Below are 16,318 nucleotides of genomic sequence, written 5' to 3' on the forward strand. Positions count from 1 at the left end.
ATGGTTGATTGTACTGAATACATTAACTACCTGGCTGTAGTCATAGGTGGTTCTAGGTCCTCAAATGAACAGTATTAGGACCAGCCTGATTCCAAACTTGCTTGTCTTTCTACAGGTTGTCATCGGAGATAAAGTTGTGCTTAACCCAGTGAATGCTGGGCAGCCATTACATGCCAGCAGCCACCAGCTAGCTGATAACCCAGGGTGCAACGAGGTAGGTCTAAAAGGCAATGGGGTCTGGGTGTTTCTGTGATGCGCTTACATACTTAAACACACAGTTAAATGCACAATGCTAATCTTAAAGTGAATTCTCTTGGCAATGAACTGTCTGATGTAATATGTAACCATATTTTTAATTTTGGTACTATTGTTTCTGCTCAGACCCTGTCCTATTCGTTATCCAGCCATTCAAACAACTGCCTAGCTGTTTGGATCAGTTAGATCCAAGCAGAAGAAATGCAAAAAAAAAATGCAATTTCGAAACTATAGAGCACACTAAACGCACGTGTCTACATTATGTAATATCGGTGTAAATGTGATACATTTTTTTCTGAAAAACACATGCACAAGCACGCACATTAACACACAGCCCCTCACATCCTTACAGAAATATTATTTGCCAGCTGCCTGGGATTGCAAGTTAGTCCTCGCTTGCTGCTTCAGAAGCAGACTGACAGTCACAGCAGGAACTGATAAAATGCTTAAGGTTCTTCTTAAATACCAATAAGGTTCTTTATATAAAGAAATAAATGCTAGCCTGATATAGTCTAGTTAAAACGTGTTTCTTGGGACAATGACATGGAGTGTTATTGCATGAAATCACAATAATGAAGACGACAAAACAAACAATAATACTCATCAATTACAATATATTAAAATAACAATCATGCAAAAATAGTGGTGGGCATTTTTTGTTCCTTTGACTTTATATGAGTGACAAAACACTTCAGCCTTGTATCATGACATTTATATTCTATATAAATATATTATAGTGTGAGTGGGTCCCTAAACTCAGGTAAGTGACCGCAGCACAGAACATATGCAGGGAATTGGCAGAAAAGAAGATGGGGGGCTACTGGGGCATCTTTGGGGGCACAGAGGGCTGTGGTTGCCTTGGGCTGGTACAGAAACCCAGTACATAACATTTCTAGACTACTTGTTTGGCTTTAGTTCTCCTTTAAATCCTGTCTAGTGATCATGTAGCTTCGCAGTTATGCCAATAATGTTTATTTGTATGAAAAGACCTGATGAAAGGTATAAGTAAGCTTAGAATATTTAAACAAAAAATGAGGCATATAGCACATAGTGGGGTTCATTTTATAAAATTTGCGCAGAGCAGAATTATTCTTTGCTCTGCTTGTGTTTAATATTTATAAAGCTGGACAAGACTGGTGCATTTAATGTGCAAACATAATTGCGATATTTGTATTTGAAGTATGAATGTCCCTAAGGCTTTTTAAATATGGCATATTCTCAAATTGCGAATATTTATGCACACACTTTGCATCCAAGTTACGCTATAGCTTTAGATTAGGATTTCACAGATAGCAAATTTATATATGCAAAGAGAAAATCTGTGCTATTTTCGTGCAGATAAGGCATGCTCATTTGCAATTTTTGTGTGCAATTCGCTTTTTACAGCAATTGGCAAAAAAAGGGAAGACTGGCACAGCAGTGCAAAATGGAAGTGTTTAGGGGAAACATGCGCAAACCATTTGCAAAGAAAATATGCACCGCGCAAACTTTATAATAACCCCCAGTGTGTTTTCTTTGCCTGTAGAGAAAACATGGTCTACTTTCTTATACCACATGTGTCAGTACACACAAGACAGATTTTAGTGCAGAAATGCATACTTTGAAGCAGAATGCAGTGGATTGAAATATGCCAGTAGAGAAACCACTCCATACAGCTCCACCTCAGGGGTACTAGTCTCCTGAAGCGGCCAAGTTGATGCCGCTTAAAAAATCAGAATTTCAGCTCTTTAAGTTGCTAAGAGTGGCTTTTTGCCGTGACTGGTAACCTGCTGGGCACTGCCGCCTGTGGAGAGTTTCTCAACTCGCCTCATGGAAGCAGCACCCCAGACACCATGTATCACTCACTTTAGAAGAAAAGAATCTGCACATCTCTAGTTGGAAAATCTGTTTAGCTGCTTGTAAATTCTCCCCCTTTCAGGTGAATTCTGTGAACTGTAACACCAGCTGGAAGATTGTCCTGTTTATGAAATGGAGTGATAACAAAGATGACATTCTCAAAGGGGTGAGTGGAGGTGAATACGATCTCCAGTGAGCAAGGATTGTTATGTGCAACATGAGAACTTGGATAAAATCGGACAGAAGCAACCACTGATGGTTGATTTCCAAGGGAGTATACAAAGTTTTACTACAGGTATCGGACCCCTTATCCGGAAACCCGTTATCCAGAAAGCTCCGAATTACGGAAAGCTCGTCTCCCATAGACTCCATTATAAGCAAATAATTCAGAATTTTAAAACTGATTTCCTTTTTTTATGTAGAAATAAAACAGAACCTTGTAATTGATCCCAACTAAGATATAAATAATCCTTATTGGATGCAAAAGAATCCTGTTGGGTTTAATTAATGTTTTATTAATTTTTTAGTAGACTTAAGGTATGGAGATCCAAATTATGGAAAGATCCCTTATCCGGAATACCCTTGGTCCCGAGCATTCTGGATAATGGGTCCTATACCTGTACTGCACAAGAAATTTTCTTGGTCAGAGATAAAATGTAGAAAAGCTAAGGTGGCATAGTGCAGTGTATGGGCCAAGAAATTAGTGTATGCCTGAGACTAGAATGTGTTGGGGTTTTGCAAGGAATCCTCCATGACCAATTCTCCAGTTTAGTATATGGTGTTTCATCTAATCTGCTACTAACTCTTTCTGCTGTGCTCTACAGGGAGATGTTGTGCGGCTTTTCCATGCAGAGCAGGAGAAGTTTTTGACATGTGATGAGCACAGAAAGAAGCAGTATGTATTCCTCAGGACAACAGGCCGCCAGTCAGCTACTTCTGCAACAAGTTCAAAAGCATTATGGGAAGTTGAGGTTGGTATGAATAAGAGTTGTGGTTGGCAGCCTTTTTACTGTTTTTTTTTTTTTTTTTTTTTTTTTTTGCATATAGTAAAAGAATCCCATGTGCGATGCAGATTCTACATAACGCATACACAGTCATAGCCTTGGACAGCTAGATAAGTCACAATGGTTCTCTATTACAGGTTGTGCAGCATGACCCCTGTAGGGGGGGTGCTGGCTACTGGAACAGCCTCTTCCGATTCAAGCACTTGGCTACAGGGCATTATTTGGCAGCGGAGGTGAGTGGTTTGTTAAAGGTCAGTTTAAAATGTAATGATTAGGATGTGGATATGTAATGACCTGTTTTTTTGTGGGTGTATATATATTTATGATGTGTTTTATTAATGATGTGTCCAATATACAATGTGTAGTATTGTTATAACTAGTTGTGTCTGCATGATGTGTGTCTTTAGAATGTAGTGCTCTAGCAAGTGTAGGGCATAGTATCCTATTTGTTGGGGTGACTATTTTTTTCCCCTGCCCTCTGGGGTAATACATATTGGGATGATATAGAAACCGATTACCCCATTAGTGTATTAAGAGAATGGAATTAATCCGCTACAGTCTTGAGTTTTGAGTCCCCCTAGAAGAAGGCATTTTGAAAACCCAGCAAGTTGAGATTAGCCAGTCCGGGGTTAGATTTCAAAGTTTAGGTTCTGTACCAGAGCAAGGTAGCAGTTAGATCTAGGTAGTTGTTCTGATCTAAGCTTCTCCAAGGAGGGCTGGATGTGGGCCGTACACTTTGACCATTGTGGGGAATCAATATTAAATATTTCTGACATATTAGTTAATTTGATCATTACTTTGTTTGAAAAATTGGTGTGAAATTGCATGAAGAGTGAAGTTTGTCAGTTTTTACACATATAGTGTAGTTCCACACTGGGTGCAAGGAGTCAAATGTAACATTGAGTTGAGTTGCGAAAATTAAAGCTTCTCGGCACAAGGTGTTAGCTGTAGTTTTACACGGGCTCATTCTCACTGTAACTTATTCAGAGATGCCTCTCTATATTTCCCCTTTGGGTGTTTATTAGAAATAGCAGTATAGCTGTAGGGCAGGCAATGCATTAATATGTTATCTCTGATACTGTTTTGCTAGCAACACAATTATATCAAAGTATCAAGAACAAATGTTGATCCTGGCCCTTTATGAGAGCAGTTATAGGAAGAGAGGACTGTCATGAAATGACTTTGCTCCTGTTCCAGGGGTCTTTATACCTACAGTTATCAAATTCTGCATTATCAGGTGCTTAATGGCTTGTGTAGCTAAAATGAAAGTGAATTTACTGTCAGGGGAACATGAATGAGCAATTCATATGATTTTTCCCTTTATTAGCACAACCTTGGAGAGGCAGATGCTGTTGGGTTTCTTTTCTCAGAGTGTTTGTATTGGGCCTGATTGTGTGTGTTTGTCGTATTTAAGGGGGGTAAGTCTAATATGGGTTCTTTTTACTCTCCTTCTGTAAATGAAATCTGTGGAAGCTTGAAACAGACTATACAAATTAATGATTTATTTAATTCTTAGGGGAAAAATAGGTGAATCATGTAAGTTGTTTGTGGGTCTTATATACTGATGTAGCATGTGACTATCAGTCCCTGTTGTCCTGATGTGAATAGCGCTTACGTTATTACAATATCTTCAAGCAGCAGATCTGTATCTATACGTTTTTAATACTTTGAAGGGTTTTAGGATAAATGTTGTTTTCCAGTAGGATGCCAACATTAATGCAGCTCAATCACATAATGCTGTAATAAATCCTGATTTGACACCGCAACAAATAGCAACTAGTCTGTAATTGGTTTGTATCAACTACAGTGGTGCAGTTCAGCGCCAATATTAGTAAGTCAGCACCACGGTCTTGTCTCAAGCTTGTGGCTCTGCAGCTCTTTAAACTGCAACTAGAATTCCCCAGCATGTGAAAGCCATTGTGGGACCATAAATCTGACAGTCTTGGACCAGATGCTTACATTGATACAAGGGTGTTCAACTCCAGGTCCCAAGCATTCTGGTTAATAGGTCTCTGTACTTCGATTTTTAGGATCTGGTTTTGGTTTGGCTAAGCACTATAGTTTCAGATGGACCCAAATCCTGCACAAAGGGATGGGATATGGCAAATTTCCCAACCAAATCCTGGATTTATTTTATCCTCGCTGCAAATGTTATATTTTTTTATTTAGCCTCTGCAGCATATCTGCCGATGTATGGGGCCCTCCGACTGGCCTACCCGACCAATATCTGGCGGAAAATCATCCAGATGTCGATTGGGCAGGCTTAAAACTCCTGTTGAGGTGAGGAGCACATCGACTTGTTGATGCCATCCTCATACCGACTGCCTGCATCCCATCATTTGATATCGCCCTCCTCACGGTGGGCATGTTGGGGACCTCACCACACACATGGATCTTTCAGTGTATGGCCACCCTTAGATTCCAACACAGGCCCTATTTTTTCATTTACTAAAAGAATGAGTGGCCCCTCTCAGGCCTTAGCCTATGGAAGCCTGCAGCAGCCCCTCTAGCTTTCTCTTAGAGTTTTCAGATTGCCAGTCCTGGCTTGGTGAGGGTGGGCTTGCAGTTTCCGAATCCCTGGTTTTGGGAATTTGTACTGTGCATGGTGAATATTTTATATCTCAAACACATCTAAAGTTTCAAAAGATTAAAAACTTGTCTGAGAGAAATAATGTGTGGGGAAATGCATCCTTCCACTCTTATCCCCCCCCCCCCTTATCTTGCTAAATAGCTAGCTATATTCACAAATGCTCCTCAGAATTGATTTTTCTTCATACTGGTATATGTATACTTGGGCGCTTCACACAGTGAAAAAGTATGACATGGTGTGGTAACCCATAGCAACAAACTGTTGGTCTAATAATAAAGCAGTCACTGCAGCAAATATCATCTCTGGGCTAGTAACCTGTAGCAACCAGTCAGGCTTTTCCCAAGTATTCACATAACCCCCAAAATATCATCCTATCTAGGCTCTAAAGTGAATTGCTACTCCTTACAATATCGTTTATAAATTTCTCAATTTGTCTTGACTTTGCCCATCACAAACACATTGCTTGTGTTTGGCTTAAAACACAAGGGCACAAAACAATCCAATTTATGAAACAGTATGTAATTAGGCCTGTTCACAGATTGGCTGTGCAGAAAATACAGCTGGTTCAGGACCATATAGTACCAGGTATACAGTCTATGCCCGTTCCCTATGAGCTTTTTGTCAACCCAAGAGCCATCAGCCTGACTTCACCCACCAGTGGGTGCCTAAAATGGGTACTGATCTACTAGCTGTATAGCTGGGCCACAGCAAGACCGCTTTAGACAGGAAATTACAGGTAAGTACTGTATATTTCTATACAGCTGCTTTGAATTTATTGCCTTATTCACTACTGTGTTCTGAGTATTATGTTTGTGATGAGAACAGGAATGCCATTTTGCTTTTGGTTGATAACTGCTAAAGGGTGCCACGAGTCCAGCAATTTCTGCCAACTTATTCAACATGGATTCTTCCATTTTCACGTTTTGTCCTAAATAAACATGACTACAGAGTGCCATTCGTGCTGTAGTCGTTTCAGTGTTTGCAGGCTGTGGTTTGGTTCCCCTCTATTCTCCTCAGATCCAACCCATTTCACCTTGCGGTTCTTTTTCACCAGGTAAATCCTGACTATGAGGCAGGGTGCCTGGAGTCTGAGGTCTCAGTAAGTACAGGATGGTCAGTTAGATGCCCCAAGTATCTGGTTTATAGACCCTTGTCCTTTTGTTACCTAGATGACCCCCCTTGCCTGCTAAATAATTCCCAGTTCTGTTTGCTGTACCCTTTCATTGCTCCCAGTACCTGCTCAGGCTGTCTGCCCTTGGCTTGCATTCTCAGCCAATCCATCCCATGTTTTCCCAGCTTCTAACATAGTATAGTAACGTCTAGATTTTACCTCATTTGTGGATAAAAGGGATAAAATCCTATCATAATAGCCAAAAGCTGCATGTATAAAAGGGAGTGTATATTTTATACTTGCATTGTGGCTGTTTTCTAACTATACTCTCCATTTCAAATGGAATGGGCATGTAGCCTACCAATGGAACCCATTTTATTTGGTAACCAAGCATGAAAGAAACTGCAATCTGGGCTTAAATGGGTACCCCTTAGCTAATAAATTTTCTGTGCCTTTATCTTCATTTTGACGTTGTATTCATAATACTAATTTGATATTTTTTTATTTTAGCAGCCTGCTTTTTGTATTTTGCTGTTTAGTAGTTACTTAGTCTTGGTGGTAGAAGGAAATCCCCCTTATCTAAAGTCTGCAGAGTCAAGCATGTAGGGATTATACAACAGTGCTAAAATAGTGCTGTCCTGTATGTTTCCCTGTCTCTCACTCTACAATTTCGTTCCCAGATAGATGCAGAGCCAGATGGAGGCAATGCAAGAATGCAGATGGTACCGGAGAAAATGATGTGCACCTTGATCTCTGTCCCTGAAGGAAATGACATTTCCTCCATCTTTGAACTAGACCCAACTACTCTGAGAGGAGGAGACAGTCTGGTACCCAGGTAAGAAAAATGCTCTATATGCACAGATTAATGGTCTTATGGGGTACTTAAAGCTTTAACTTCTATATATGGCTGGCCTGTTGGACATGTCTCATTTTTAAACTTATCTTTCAGAAATTCTTATGTTAGACTGCGGCATCTCTGTACTAACACCTGGGTACACAGCACTAATAGTCCTATAGACAAGGATGAAGAGAAACCAGTTATGTTGAGGGTGAGTGCCAAGTGCTTCATTGTAAAGTTTTGTTAGACTTGAGTTATTTCTTTGTGGGGCTCATTTGCAACAAGGCAGTGATCATAATATCACTATTGTCTGCCATTATCTCCGCTTTGCTTGTGGTTTGATACTATGGTGCTCATACTGGTTACAACAATACATTATTATTTATTCTGTTTGTTAATGATCAAGAGGGTTCCATCTGTTTGTTGCTATGAAATTATGCAGAACGATTGAATTCATTGAGGATGTGCGATCCTTGTAGGGGGTAGGCTAGAGGACCTGTCAGGGAAGTAAAAGATGAGGTTTATTGTAGGCAAATGTAAGGTTATGATGCTACATATAATTTAATGGACAAATATGTGATTTCTTGATGGGGTAGGACCTAAGAGTACTTATGAATTCTGATAGCAGCCATTGAAGCTAAGGGTTGGCAAGAGGGTGTAGGGACATGTAATTATTTATAAAAAATGGCATTATTGGCAAGGTTGTCTCTAAATGACTTTACACCTTGCATCCAATAGATTGGCACATCACCAGTGAAAGAAGACAAGGAAGCATTTGCCATCGTCCCTGTGTCCCCAGCCGAAGTGCGGGATCTGGATTTTGCTAATGATGCTAGCAAGGTCCTTTCTTCTATTGCTGGAAAGCTGGAAAAGGGAACAATTACACAGAATGAGAGAAGGTAAGCCATATAGTTTGGCTGGTAAGTATCGTAATTACAGCAGCCAATCTGCCTTATTTTGACCTGTAAGCAAAAAGGAGGGAAAGGTGTACAATGTGACAGTTGGAAGCAATAAAAACATGTTCTTTCACTCCTTTCCTCTTCATAGGTCTGTTACCAAGCTGCTGGAGGAGTTGGTTTACTTTGTGACAGGTTTGGTGAATGCTGGTCAAGACATCCTTGAAGTCTTGGTTAATAAACCCAACAGGGAGCGCCAGAAACTGATGCGGGAGCAAAATATACTTAAGCAGGTGAATTTTCATATACAGTCCCTATTAATATATAGTTGGCTGTCCAGTCATTTTGCCACTGTTTACAATGTTTTTGTCTCGTTTTCTAAAGATCTTCAAGCTGTTGCAGGCTCCGTTTACGGACTCTGGAGATGGTCCGATGTTGCGTCTGGAAGAGCTGGGAGACCAGAGACACGCACCTTTTCGGCACATCTGCCGTCTTTGCTACCGTGTTTTGAGGCATTCCCAGCAAGACTACCGGAAAAACCAGGTGGGTATCCACGATCTTATCCCAACACACAGTAGTTTAAACCTTTTCCTTACTGTGTTCCACGGAGATCAATGTGTTGCATAAACATGGCGTCTTAAAGATTTATGTGTCAGATATTCACCCAATCTACATGTTTCTCTAAGGGCTCTGGCACACGGGGGAGATTAGTCGCCCGCGATAAAGCTCCCTGTTCGCGGGCGACTAATCTCCCCGAGTTGCCTACCCCTGCCATCCCACCGGCGAACATGTAAGTCGCCGGCGGGATGGCAGACGCGGCGGGGCAATTTCAGGGAATCGCCGAAAAAGACTCGCGAGTCTTTTTCGTCGATTTGCGCGAAATCGCGCCGCCGCGTCTGCCATCCCGCCGGCGACTTACATGTTCGCCGGTGGGATGGCAGGGGTAGGCAACTCGGGGAGATTAGTCGCCCGCGAACAGGGAGTTTTATCGCGGGCGACTAATCTCCCCCGTGTGCCAGAGCCCTAAATGTTCACAGCTTACAATCTGACCTGCGCTCACATATGGTCAGTTTGTCTAAACATTGGCCATTGTATGTCCCCCTCAATGAGAGAACACATGGACTGTGACTTCCACTTTGACTTCCAAGTTACTGCTAATTGCAGCCATGTAATTATGCCCAAGCAACCAGATTAGCAGTTGAAATTTGAAGACTGAGAGCTACAGAACAAAAAATAAAAAAAAATAAAAAAAATACTTTATATATATTTAATATATATATATATATATATATATATATATATATATATATATATATATATATATGTATCAAATTGAAAATTGTCTAGGCCATAATGTGGCATATTTTGACTGCATTGTGACATTGTGCATTACATGGACCACTAATGAGAGTTGTGTTAACACAATTGTGAAGATGGTAAAATGTGTGTGCATCCTCCTCTCTTCTCTTATGTCTTCTTTTTTTTCTCTCATCTCATAATAACATTGTTCTGGCACACCACTTTCAGGAGTACATAGCCAAACAGTTTGGGTTCATGCAGAAGCAGATTGGTTATGATGTTTTGGCGGAAGATACAATCACAGCTCTTCTACACAATAATCGCAAGCTACTGGAGAAACACATCACTGCTGCAGAGATTGACACCTTTGTGAGCCTAGTACGAAAGAACCGGGAGCCAAGGTGAGGACATCAGCATGCAGTTGTGTAGTGTCAATGTCCAGGTTGCATCATGTAATAAAGCAACTGTGGCAGTGTACTGGGGCTTGTAATAGACCGTAGGGTGAGCAATGCATTTGTGTGTAGTGAATATTTTGTAATGCTGGATTGATGGTTTCTGCATTAAGGTCTTCTACTTTTATATTAGGTTTTTGGATTATCTGTCTGATCTCTGTGTATCCATGAATAAATCCATTCCAGTCACCCAGGAGTTGATTTGTAAGGCTGTTCTAAACCCAGCCAATGCTGACATCCTGATTGAGACTAAGTAAGGAATGCCAAAAGCTACAAGTCTGTTCTTTGTTCTTAGTTAGTGCAACTCAAGTAGAGCTAGGAGGTTTGTCCTTACTGTGCATATCTCTGTTCCAGGCTTGTCCTGTCACGCTTTGAGTTTGAGGGAGTTGCTAGTGGTGAAAGCCCCTTAGAAACAGGGGAAGATGAGGAGGAGGTTTGGCTTTTCTGGAGAGATAGTAATAAAGAGATTCGCAGTAAGAGTGTAAGAGAACTGGCGCAAGATGCAAAAGAAGGACAGAAAGAGGACCAAGATGTTCTGAACTACTACAGGTGAGTGGAGCAATTTTCTTTTTTTCTTTTTGCAAAAATGTACAAACTATAATAACTTTTTTCTGCAGATACCAACTGAATCTCTTTGCCCGCATGTGCCTTGACCGACAGTATTTAGCCATAAATGAGATTTCAGGCCAGCTGGATGTGGACCTTATACTCCGTTGTATGTCTGATGAGAATCTTCCATTTGATCTCCGTGCTTCCTTTTGCCGACTCATGCTACACATGCATGTAGATCGTGACCCACAGGAGCAGGTGACTCCGGTGAAATATGCCCGTCTCTGGTCAGAGATTCCATCTGAGATTGCAATAGATGAGTGAGTATTGAGTGGGGGAAAAAAAGGTGATGGGAAGCCCTTCATCCAGACCAAAGTATTTTGTCTTATGAGATTGGAGTGGGACATGGCATATTGCTAAACCTTACTCCTGTTGTAAAATGTTACATTATGGCTCTCTGCTAATGGAGCCTTGTTGTGCTTTCCAGCTATGACAGCAGTGGTACATCAAGGGATGATATAAAGGAGCGCTTTGCACAGACTATGGAATTTGTTGAAGAATATCTTAGGGATGTGGTTGGACAGCGGTTCCCGTTTGCAGACAAGGAAAAGAACAAGCTAACTTTTGAGGTGATGTGTTTCTTTTTTTTTCCTGCTACCTGGGAACTAAAGCTTAAATGTTAGTGTGTAGACCTAACTTACTATATATTTTTTAAAAAAATCTTTAGCTTAACACAAAATGATTGCTCTACAGGTGGTAAACCTGGCTCGGAACCTCATATACTTTGGATTCTATAACTTTAGTGACCTTCTTCGTCTGACCAAGATTCTGCTTGCAATACTAGATTGTGTGCATTTGATTGCCAACTTCCCATCCAGCAAGATGGGTAAGGGGGAGGAAAGCAAAGGTAAGTAAAGAGCTATAAACATGATCTCTGCTTTTGCCTCGAGCCTTCTCTTTGAAGGTATGTGTCCTAGTCCCACCAGATTTCTGCTCAGTACAGCAGTTAGCAAAATGTTCTGGTTGCAGGTGGCAGCAATGTCATGCGATCCATACATGGTGTTGGGGAACTGATGACACAGGTTGTGTTGCGGGGAGGAGGCTTCCTCCCAATGACACCTATGGCTGCCCCTGAAGGGACCATCAAAGCTCAGCGAGAACCAGAGAAGGAGGATATACTTGTAATGGATACAAAGTTAAAGATCATCGAGATCTTGCAGGTAAGCCTGGCTTCATTTCTCTCTCTAATTTTGTTTATGAATTATTTATTATTTACTTCAGTTTTTACTTGTCTTTTAGTTTATCTTGAATGTACGTCTGGATTACCGTATCTCTTGTCTCCTTTGCATCTTCAAAAGTGAATTTGATGAGAGCAATGCGCAGAGTGTAGAGGGTAGCACAGAGGCCACGACTGTAGTACCTGGTGAGCAGGAGGCTTCTCTACTGGTAGAAATGCACTGGGAATTGGTAGTACAGGTATAGGACTGTTATCCAGAAACCCATTATCCTAAAAACTCAGAATTACAGGAAGGGCATCTCCCATACACTCAGTTATAATTTAAATAATTCAATCTATAAAAATGTCCTTTTTTTTCCTGTAAAAACAAAACAGAACCTTGTACTTGATCCCAGCTAAGATATAATTAATCCTTATTGGAAGCAGAACAATCCTATTGGGTCTATTTTATGTTTAAATGATATTTTAGCAGAGTTATGACATGGTGATCCAAATTACGGAAAGATCCCTTATCCAGAAATCCCCATGTCCTGAGCATTATGGATAACAGGTCCCATATCTGTTCTGGATTTTAAGGATCAACAAAGGGAGCAGAGTAGCTCCAGTGGATTGTATTTGGGAAGTGCACAAGAAGAAAGAAGCATGAAGAGAAAAGTGGCATAAAATAACTAGTTGCTCAACTTATGTTTCAGGTACACTGGATTTTGAGCACATTGAGGAACAGGCCGAGGGAATCTTCGGTGGAAGGAAAGTATAACACTGTGGCAAGACTGTAGTGATTGAGAAAAGTGACTACTAGCACGGTGCTGGTGGACAACGGATTCATAGGCATCATTTGACTTTGATAGCAATAGGCGCCATATAGGTTATACAGGCTAGATAGATAGATTATACAGGCAATATATATATTAGGGATGCACCGAATCCAGGATTTGGTTCGATATTCTGTCTTTTTTGGCAGTATTCGGATTCGGCTGAATCCTAAAAATCACATGACTTTGTCATGCTTTGTGTGTGGCGACATTTAACCCTTCCAAATCCTAATTAGCACATGTTAATTAGGATTCAGTTCGGTATTTGTCCAAAATCTTTACAGTGAATTCGGGGGTTCGGCCGAACCTGAAAAACTGGATTTGTTGCATCCCTAAAATATAGATTAAAATACCAGAATATTTTTCTAAATGTTTACATACACATTTGTTAAATTCCCATTCAATCCTGTGGATTGATAGAGGTCATATATTTTGTAATATATACAACACAGAAAAGAAATACAATTGATAAAGAGAAGCCTTACTGTAGATCAATATCTCCAGTACAGTAAGGCCCCCCTCTCCCTAAAAAAAAAAGTGGATTGGGGTCCCCCCAAGTCCAGTTAGTGAGATTTAAGCTGAATCTGATCTAGAGGGATCTTGATTTTTTTTTTTTTCTTAATCTCCTGTTTCCCAGCAGTGAGGAGAACACGCCTCTGGATCTAGATGATGATGGAGGCCGCACATTCCTCCGTGTTTTGCTTCATCTCACCATGCATGATTACCCTCCATTGGTTTCGGGGGCCCTGCACCTGCTCTTTAGACATTTCAGCCAGCGGCAGGAAGTGTTACAGGCCTTTAAACAGGTCAGGGGGAAATTATTTATTACAGTTAAAGACTTTTCCTATTTTAATGCCACTTTTCCTGACCTCTCTTCTCCTGGCCATCTTCCTGCAGGTTCAACTTTTGGTGACCAGCCAAGATGTGGATAACTACAAGCAGATTAAGCAAGACTTAGACCAACTGAGATCCATTGTTGAAAAATCTGAACTGTGGGTGTATAAAGGATCAGGACCAGAAGAGGTTACAGAGGCTCAAGCTGGGGGTGCAGACAAGGTGGTAATCACACCATGTTAGTTGTTGCAGTTTCTCCTAGTAGCCAGATTCTGCTCTGGATACTAGGATATATTGTATCCTAAAAAACGTGTTTCTGTGTTTACCAACATGCCCATCCTTCCATTTATCTTCTTAACAGTAACAGCACAAATTAAGGGGTTTAAAGTAAATATAATGTACTGATGAACGTTGTATGTTTGCAGCTATTTCAGCTAAAAATAAGGAGAAATGCACAGGTTACATAGCCAAAAACAAATGAGCTTTGTAGAAAACAATGGTGTTTACATAGCTTACCTGTTATCTGCTATTTAACGTGCACTATTTAGCCCCTTGCAATTACTAGGTCTTCCAGTTGAAAATGCCTTGGTGTCAAGCCCTGGATGTTCTTGGAACTGTAGCGGGGTGATTGTTGTCCTGAAACCACTGCTGTAGCACATAAGGAATTCCCCAGGGTCTTCTGCACAGATCATATTATATTGTACTTCAAGTTCTCCTGAAGCAGTTCATTTGTCATATTGTCTTAGTCTTGTTATGGGTGTTGCTTTAATGACTGACCCTTACATGTTTCTTCAAGCCATAGTGGCATGTATTAAAATTGTGCATACCACTCACTTGGGCACATGGTCATGACAGTATTTACTTACAGGAGACACCAGGGAAATCTAAAAAGTCTGAGAGCACAAGCAGCTATAATTACAGAGTGGTTAGAGAGGTAAGCCCGTAACCTCTGACTGATTCTGCCAATACATGACTCCGGTATACACACTTCAGCTGGTTCATTTCTTTGCAGATACTTCTTAGACTGAGCAAGCTTTGCGTGCAGGAAAATACCACAGGGCGCAGGAACCGCAAGCAGCAGCAGCGCCTGCTGAGGAACATGGGAGCGCATAGCGTGGTGTTGGAACTACTGCAGATTCCTTACGAAAAGGTGAAATTGTTAATCTATTAATGTTTTATACATACTCCAAAGGGTGGACTGGGCAGCAACACTGAGAGGGAGAGTAGGACTTTGAATACGTGAGTTATGCCTCCCTGAATCAGAGAGGTGCTAAAATAAATAGTTGCCAAGGAAAATCACTGGATTAAGGGATTACTTTGACTTTGTGCAAAATGGATTTGAAAGAACTATAAAAACCATTTTGGCAGTCTGCAATGCCTTCCTTTCTTGTAAAATACTGCAGTCTTTTCTTGCTTTATGGCTGGGGATCTAAATGGCTTAATACACTTATTGGGCTTTATCTGTCTTTCTTTGTGCAGACGGAGGATACACGGATGCAGGAAATCATGAAAATTGCGCACGAGTTTCTGCAGAACTTCTGTGCTGGGAACCAGCAGAACCAGGCGCTGCTTCATAAGCATATCAATTTGTTCCTAACTCCTGGGGTGAGAGCCTTGTTTCCATACTATCACACTAGTTCAGTTTAGTCTTCTGATAAGTGATTGAAATACATTTCTTTTTGCTCTGCTCTTTCTTTTAGATCCTGGAGGCAGTCACTATGCAGCACATCTTCATGAACAATTTCCAGTTGTGCAGCGAGATTAATGAGCGGGTTGTTCAGCATTTCGCTCACTGCATTGAGACTCATGGGAGAAACGTACAGTACATCAAGTTTCTGCAAACTATTGTAAAGGCTGAAGGCCGTTTCATCAAGAAATGCCAGGACATAGTTATGGCAGAGGTATGGGTTGTGGTTATGTGGACAAAGAGGGGATGTCTTCTGCTAATGCAGAATTCTGTGTCTATTTTAATTATATTTCTGTGATTGTTGTGTCAACTTTGGGCATGAAATGAAGGTAACAGCACATGTTCTGAGACATTTATTGCATCGTTTTCCCCTTTTTTTGGCAGCTAGTGAACTCTGGCGAGGATGTCCTTGTATTCTATAACGACAGAGCATCGTTCCAAACGTTGGTGCAGATGATGCGCTCTGAGAGAGAGCGAATGGACGAGAACAGCCCACTTATGTATCACATACACTTAGTGGAGTTGTTGGCTGTATGTACAGAAGGAAAGAATGTCTACACAGAGATAAAGTGCAATTCTTTGCTGCCATTGGATGATATTGTGCGTGTGGTGACCCACGAGGACTGTATTCCTGAGGTAAGCTTGCCAAGTAGAGCTGAGGTAAACTCTCAATGGAGGGATAGGAAATGCTCTTGTGTAGCAAAGTTGGTTCTGCTTGTATGTCTCTAATGCAATGTTATGGAAATAAGTTTATTTATCAGTTATACATTCCAAGCCAATTAAACAAATTGGAAATCTTTCTACAATACCGTAACAAATAAACCTTTAAAAAAAAAAAAAAAAAAAGAAAAAAGAAAAATACATTGCTCAGGGTGCTTTTCTTAAGCCCATTGCAATTTACATTATTTCTTGTTTTGG

At 40.8% G+C, this 16,318-nt stretch overlaps 1 protein-coding gene across 12 annotated transcripts in view; it reads left to right on the plus strand.

Annotated features, from left to right (window-relative positions):
* Positions 1-16,318, plus strand: part of itpr1 (inositol 1,4,5-trisphosphate receptor type 1) — a 96,525-nt gene that overhangs the window by 43,387 nt on the left and 36,820 nt on the right. For 8 of the 12 annotated variants that reach the window (XM_018093683.2, XM_031901146.1, XM_031901149.1 and 5 more), the window contains exons 7-32: positions 116-214; positions 2,174-2,257; positions 2,916-3,062; positions 3,233-3,328; positions 6,740-6,784; positions 7,477-7,631; positions 7,746-7,845; positions 8,373-8,533; positions 8,682-8,823; positions 8,915-9,073; positions 10,058-10,230; positions 10,415-10,534; positions 10,636-10,830; positions 10,899-11,150; positions 11,318-11,459; positions 11,584-11,737; positions 11,860-12,050; positions 12,130-12,253; positions 12,760-12,814; positions 13,520-13,685; positions 13,777-13,935; positions 14,582-14,647; positions 14,726-14,863; positions 15,193-15,318; positions 15,414-15,614; positions 15,785-16,036. In XM_018093683.2, the coding sequence (XP_017949172.1) occupies positions 116-214; positions 2,174-2,257; positions 2,916-3,062; positions 3,233-3,328; positions 6,740-6,784; positions 7,477-7,631; positions 7,746-7,845; positions 8,373-8,533; positions 8,682-8,823; positions 8,915-9,073; positions 10,058-10,230; positions 10,415-10,534; positions 10,636-10,830; positions 10,899-11,150; positions 11,318-11,459; positions 11,584-11,737; positions 11,860-12,050; positions 12,130-12,253; positions 12,760-12,814; positions 13,520-13,685; positions 13,777-13,935; positions 14,582-14,647; positions 14,726-14,863; positions 15,193-15,318; positions 15,414-15,614; positions 15,785-16,036 (3,702 nt within the window). The remainder of the gene's footprint in view (positions 1-115; positions 215-2,173; positions 2,258-2,915; positions 3,063-3,232; positions 3,329-6,739; positions 6,785-7,476; positions 7,632-7,745; positions 7,846-8,372; positions 8,534-8,681; positions 8,824-8,914; positions 9,074-10,057; positions 10,231-10,414; positions 10,535-10,635; positions 10,831-10,898; positions 11,151-11,317; positions 11,460-11,583; positions 11,738-11,859; positions 12,051-12,129; positions 12,254-12,759; positions 12,815-13,519; positions 13,686-13,776; positions 13,936-14,581; positions 14,648-14,725; positions 14,864-15,192; positions 15,319-15,413; positions 15,615-15,784; positions 16,037-16,318) is intronic. The other 4 variants (XM_031901148.1, XM_012961729.3, XM_031901151.1 and 1 more) reach the window with 1 other exon arrangement.

This window comes from Xenopus tropicalis, chromosome 4 (assembly GCF_000004195.4).
Source record: "Xenopus tropicalis strain Nigerian chromosome 4, UCB_Xtro_10.0, whole genome shotgun sequence".
Taxonomy (NCBI): Eukaryota; Metazoa; Chordata; class Amphibia; order Anura; family Pipidae; genus Xenopus; species Xenopus tropicalis.